Source organism: Sebastes umbrosus, chromosome 8, assembly GCF_015220745.1.
Source record: "Sebastes umbrosus isolate fSebUmb1 chromosome 8, fSebUmb1.pri, whole genome shotgun sequence".
Classification (NCBI taxonomy): Eukaryota; Metazoa; Chordata; class Actinopteri; order Perciformes; family Sebastidae; genus Sebastes; species Sebastes umbrosus.
In genome coordinates, this window is record NC_051276.1 from 20250372 (window position 1) to 20256487 (window position 6116).

At 35.1% G+C, this 6116-nt stretch overlaps 1 protein-coding gene across 1 annotated transcript; it reads left to right on the top strand.

Moving 5' to 3' along the window:
- The first annotated feature begins 1904 nt into the window (after window positions 1-1904).
- c8h9orf85 (chromosome 8 C9orf85 homolog) lies at window positions 1905-6116 on the top strand. The gene is given in 5 exon segments (XM_037778977.1): window positions 1905-2105; window positions 2337-2443; window positions 3420-3533; window positions 4945-5092; window positions 5095-6116. Coding segments are annotated over 5 exon segments (609 nt in total). The 5' UTR covers window positions 1905-2003; the 3' UTR covers window positions 5233-6116.

Consider the following 6116-nt stretch of genomic DNA (forward strand, 5'->3'; position numbering starts at 1 on the left):
ATAGATTGCCGCCCAAAATTTGATTGACGTTTAGTAGAACCAACCGTAGATTACTATGGTGACGCACAGTCCAATCAGCACCCAGTCGAAGGGGGTTCTATCTATTCAATCGGGTGACGTCATTGGTCTATAACTGCTGGGTCCGCATCATTACGACGCCGGCGTACGCCGATGGTGACGTCATGTGTTTTAAAAACGGCCTGGTGGTGCTTACACAACTTTTATTTATTTATTTTTAAATATTTTATTCATTTATTTTTCTGGATGGACAAAGAGGCACATGATTGTTATAGCTGTGTACAACTGTTTAATGACTGTGCAATATCATTATCATTATTACTACTAAAAAATCGTAATATGAGAATAAAGTCATAGGTTTAAAAGAAAAAAAGTCGTAATAATATGAGAATAAAGTCATAGGTTTAAGAGAAAAAAAGTAATATTATGAGAATAAAGTCATAGGTTTAAAAGAAAAAAAGTCGTAATAATATGAGAATAAAGTCATAGGTTTAAGAGAAAAAAAGTAATATTATGAGAATAAAGTCATAGGTTTAAAAGAAAAAAAGTCGTAATATTATGAGAATAAAGTCATAGGTTTAAAAGAAAAAAAGTCGTAATAATATGAGAATAAAGTCATAGGTTTAAGAGAAAAAAAGTAATATTATGAGAATAAAGTCATAGGTTTAAAAGAAAAAAAGTCGTAATATTATGAGAATAAAGTCATAGGTTTAAAAGAAAAAAAGTCGTAATAATATGAGAATAAAGTCATAGGTTTAAGAGAAAAAAAGTCGTAATAATATGAGAATAAAGTCATAGGTTTAAGAGAAAAAAAGTCGTAATAATATGAGAATAAAGTCATAGGTTTAAAAGAAAAAAAGTCGTAATAATATGAGAATAAAGTCATAGGTTTAAGAGAAAAAAGTCGTAATATTATGAGAATAAAGTCATAGATTTAAGAGAAAAAAAATCGTAATAATATGAGAATAAAGTTATAGGTTTAAGAGAAAAAAAGTCGTAATAATATGAGAATAAAGTTATAGGTTTAAGAGAAAAAAAGTCGTAATAATATGAGAATAAAGTCATAGGTTTAAGAGAAAAAAAAATTCGTAATATTATGAAAATAAAGTCCTAGATTTAAGAGAAAAAAAATCGTAATATTATGAGAATAAAGTCATAAATTTAAGAGAAAATAGTCGTAGTAGTATGAGAATAAATTCATAATATCATAGAGTAGTAATTTTACGTGTTATTTTAGAGGGGAAATAGAGCTGGAAATAGTATGACTTTATTGACATTAAATCATTTCTCGTAGTATTATGACTTTATTCTCATACATGTATAATGACTGTGCAATTATCTATACTGTATAATGACTGTGCAATATCATTATCATTATCAGTACTCAGGTGTAATTCATACTGTGCAATATTTTCAGGTGGAATTTCATTTCATTTTCACTGTGTAATATCATTTTCCACTTGTGCAATTTTGTTAATAGTCTGTTTATTGTCAATACTGTATATACTGCTCCTATTTTTATACCTCCTTCTATCTAAATGGTTCATATTTTGTTACACTTGTTTAGCTGTTTTTTTTTTTACTGTGTTAGCTGATGCATCTTGTTTTTTGCACTATCCCCTTTACTGCTAACCAGAGGCGAAAAGACCAAAAAATTATCTAAAAAAAAAAATGAGTTAAGTGGCTCGTGTTTTGACCTCAATGACGTTTCATGACGTACTCGTACTTCTTCCGGGTTAGTGTGAAGGCGTGTGAAAAGAGGAGAGACCACGCGTCATATTATCGGGTACTGCACATGCGCAGTAGAATCTGGTCTACACTCACCAGCCAGTAGCAACGCAGCTCCAGTTACACTGCGCATGCGTCATAATACGGAGCTCAAAACCATGTCCACACCTCTTTCAATAAGCCTTGGTTAAGTGTTTTCTCCCCAGCATGGTTTTCCTCACATAACATGTGTAACTAAAAACTGGTAAATAAATAAGATGAGCTCTCAGAAAGGTAATGTGTCTCGGTCGCGGAGCCAGAAGCATCAAAACAACTTTGCCTTCAGAAACGACAAATACGGAGCGACTGTACAAGTGAAGGTGAGTGATAAGCTTTAATATAATATGCTAACATTAGCTAGCCTGCATAGCCTGAGTACTGAGCTCAACTAGACACTTTAAAGTGTTGAATTATGTGCATTGATATAGAGTTAACTATGTGCCTGAAACTATATTGTGGTAGCATTACAGATCCTGTATAAAAGTAAAATTATTATTATTATTATTATAACATCTCCACCATGTCTCTGCTTGATGTGATCTTCATTGTAGTTGGCAAACTCAAAGATCCACGATGGGCTCTGTCAACACTGCAAGGGTGTTCTTGAGTGGAAAGTGAAGTACAATAAATACAAGACACTGACACAGCCCAAAAAATGGTGAGTACACTTTGACACTAATTTCACTACAGAAAAGTATTGGCACTGCTACATCTGCTCCTGACTGCACACATCTCAACTAATCTCATCTGTTACAGTAAATAAGCAAGTAATTGTTGCTGAAGCAATAAGTGAAACAGAGCAAAGCAAGAGAAACAACATGGATTATACTTATCAGTTAATCAGTGCATTCATTTATCAGCCAAACACTTTCAAGTTACAGGTTCACGACAACTAATTTACTTATTTTCCCCCATTTCTTTTTTTTGTAATTTACTTTTTATTTTGGAAAAGCATTCATTTCACATTACATAATCAGTATTACTGCCAACAGATTAACATAACATTGTGCACATTTAAAACAAGACTTTATACAGTACAATTGAAAACCTTTTAAAAGCCTGGCTCCTCCAGAAGTTTTCTTAAGTAATAATTATTAACAGTTGAACAATTTCACCTTAGATATTATAAAAAATAAAATTGTGTATATATATATATATACACACACTGTACATACGCATACACACATATAGTTCTTTTCCCCATTTCATATCATTATGAAATTATTAGAGCAGGTTTTGTTTGTTTAGCTTCTGGTCAGGCTACATAAGAAATGTGAAATCATCGTTTTGAGCTCCCAGAATCTGACACTGAGAGGCAGACATTGATTAAGTAGGAGCCTCTTGAAATTTAAATTAGACTTATTGGATGAATTTGTCTGCCACATACAGTACATGCTTGTAGCAAACCAGGTGGCATGTTAAATATGTCCAGTTATCTCCTGCTAGGTTGGCAAACATATGCTTTACCAATTGAGTTCAGCGATACAACAGTTAGACTCGTACAGCCTTTGCAGGTGTGTCATACTGTTGTATCTGTGCAGTAAAGTGTTGAGTTTTGGATTTTTTATTTATGTTGTAGTTGGTTTCAATGTGAAAACCGATGACATTTGTGCATGCATGTGTTCTTCTTTCAGTGTCAAGTGTTCTCAGAGGACAGTGAAGGATGCGTATCACATCATTTGTAAGCCCTGCTCTCTTGAGCTGGACATCTGCTGCAAGTGTGGGAAGAAAGAGGACATTGTTATTCCGTGAGTGGTCCTGTATTACTAGTGTGTGCATGTTTGTGTGTGCAAATTCATACATACAAAGGATCAATGACTGTGAAGTAATTTTGTGTTCTGACCTTAAGTAAATTATCAATTTTTCTGTTTACTATTGAGAAAATCCATCTCTATTTAGTGTAGCTAATGTTATGTTTTTCCTGCCCACATTGCCATCAGTGACTCCTAAAGGAGCCATTCCTATCACATGTCACATTTTATATGACGACTGTAAGAAAAGAATAACATTTTACGTTTTTTGTTTAAATCATATTGCTTTTATGAAGTCAATCTTAATATTTTTTATCATTAAGCACATTCAGTAAATTGTACTGCAAGTCTGCCATCTTGTGGACAATGAGATCCATTACAACTGATTCTTAAAGCAACTACTTAAAGCTGCAGTTGGTAGAAATGGAGCAAATATGATTAAAAAGTTATTTTTAAAACGGTCACTATATCCTGACAATAGTGCATGAGACAGGTTATTTGAAAAAAGATCATGTGCCTCTGTGTCCTCCGGTGTCGTCCGGTGTCCTCCGGTGCTCCTAATGGCATCTGCACGATTTCACAGACCGGAGGAAAACAACCAGTCAGAGCTGATCTGGAGTCTGCCGTCCAGCTGCTGTCTATGAGAGCCACGAGTCAATCACTCACAAACTTCGATCAAACGGTCAAACTAGGCAGCGCTGATCAAATATGAATCAATATTCTGTTACTGTAATGCCAATTTCTCGCCTCAAATGTTTTCAGTACAGGCTTCCTGTCTGTTGGCTGTGGCTCAGAGCTGCTCTTATCAAACTACAAACACACACCGATCATACCTGCACTCACAGCACAGAGAGGAGCAGGGGGATCACTGGAACACATGCACATAACACATCCCGTTCTCATCCGTGAAATACGGCCGCTTTATATCTGACTGTTGTGCTTCGGTATCAGAAGCCAAGGGGCGTGACACAGCGGCGGCATTTGACCACCTGAATGGGCTGGACGCTGTTATTGGTTGAGGGTAACACCCCCATGTGGGGCCCAAAGGCTGCGTCCAGCAGCGTCACGAGTAAATCAAAATCAGAAGAAAGAGAAAATACGAGGGCTGCAGGTTCTTTGCAGAAACAGTCACCACCACACACATCTAGTGGGGCATAAGTGATGATTGAGAGGGATTCTTTTTGTATCAGTCAATACATTGTTTTTTAATTAATACTTGCATATTATACCTTTAACAACTCATCGACAGCATTTTAGCTTCAGTCTTTACATGTCCATTTAATGCCCCTATGTCTTTTGTTACATTGAAAACAAAGCCCTGAGGGATTTTTCCTTTGCTCTTGAAAGGGTACAAGTCAACATGAAAGCTGCTGACACTACCTCAACTTGTTTTTCTCTCACTGTGTAGAATAAACTCACAAGGGGACAAGAAAGAGGAAGAAGAAGAAGAAGAAGAAGAAGAAGAAGAAGAAGAAGAAAAAGAAGACGTTGAACAGAAAAAGAAAGGACGTGGACGAGGGAAGAAGGACTTGGATGACTTGGACAGTGATGATGATATGATGATGATGACTTAAGTGACCTCGGAGATGATGATGATGATGTGAGAGAGGATTTTGATAGGGACTTAGAGACAAAGAAAACACAGAACAAGTCTGATGTGCTCCCAGATGTATCCAGAGTCAACGTTAAAGACTGAAGACAGTGAGACGGTTCTTATTTTACCAAGTGGACCTTTTTTTTCATATTTACAAAACAAGTTTTCAAATCAAAGTACAGTATGATGTTTGAGATGTGATCATACTCAAATTAACTAATTCAAAATAACAAATGTTGCTGGTTTGATGCAGAGCCTGGATGATGAGTTACTGGTCAACACTGGGGCAGTTGAACAGACAAAAGTTATCGGATGATTCAGATGGTTTATCAATATTTAGTGCTGTAGATTAAGAAGAATGTGCTGTACGATGTACTGTACATTCGCAAACCCATTCTCAAACAATGCCAGCTGGATGTATACATGTGAGTGTACTGTAATAAAAATCTGTACATTGTGTACATTCATATCAAATTCATGTATCCAAGCTGCCAATTTTTCTCACAATAACTGAAGTAATCAATAACTTGAAGTATCACTAAAAGCAGAAATATAGGCTATGCCAATACTGACCCTGTCATGCATACTCATATTTTATATTTACACTCAGTCACTAGTTTATTAGGTCCACCTAATGCAATCTAATACAGCAATCCTACCTTTATGAAGGTTATAATGTTCAGGTTATTGTAACTGTTTTAAATCGCTGTTAATTGAACTTTATGATAATTATGGAGGCAGTAGTTTGTGATGCTGTTGAATTGTATTGTGTTATAATGAATGCTTCTGATATTTTGTCCACTGCTATTATATGACTGATGGTTGACTAAATATAAGAAACACATCTCAGTATAACAAAAAAAAAACTATAGTTAGACATTTTAAGTGTGTTGAAATATGTGCCAGAAGATCACTGTTTGGGCTTGTCCCCTTCCCTAGAATAAAAATGTTTAACTATAAAAATAAAAATATCAAATTGATCAATA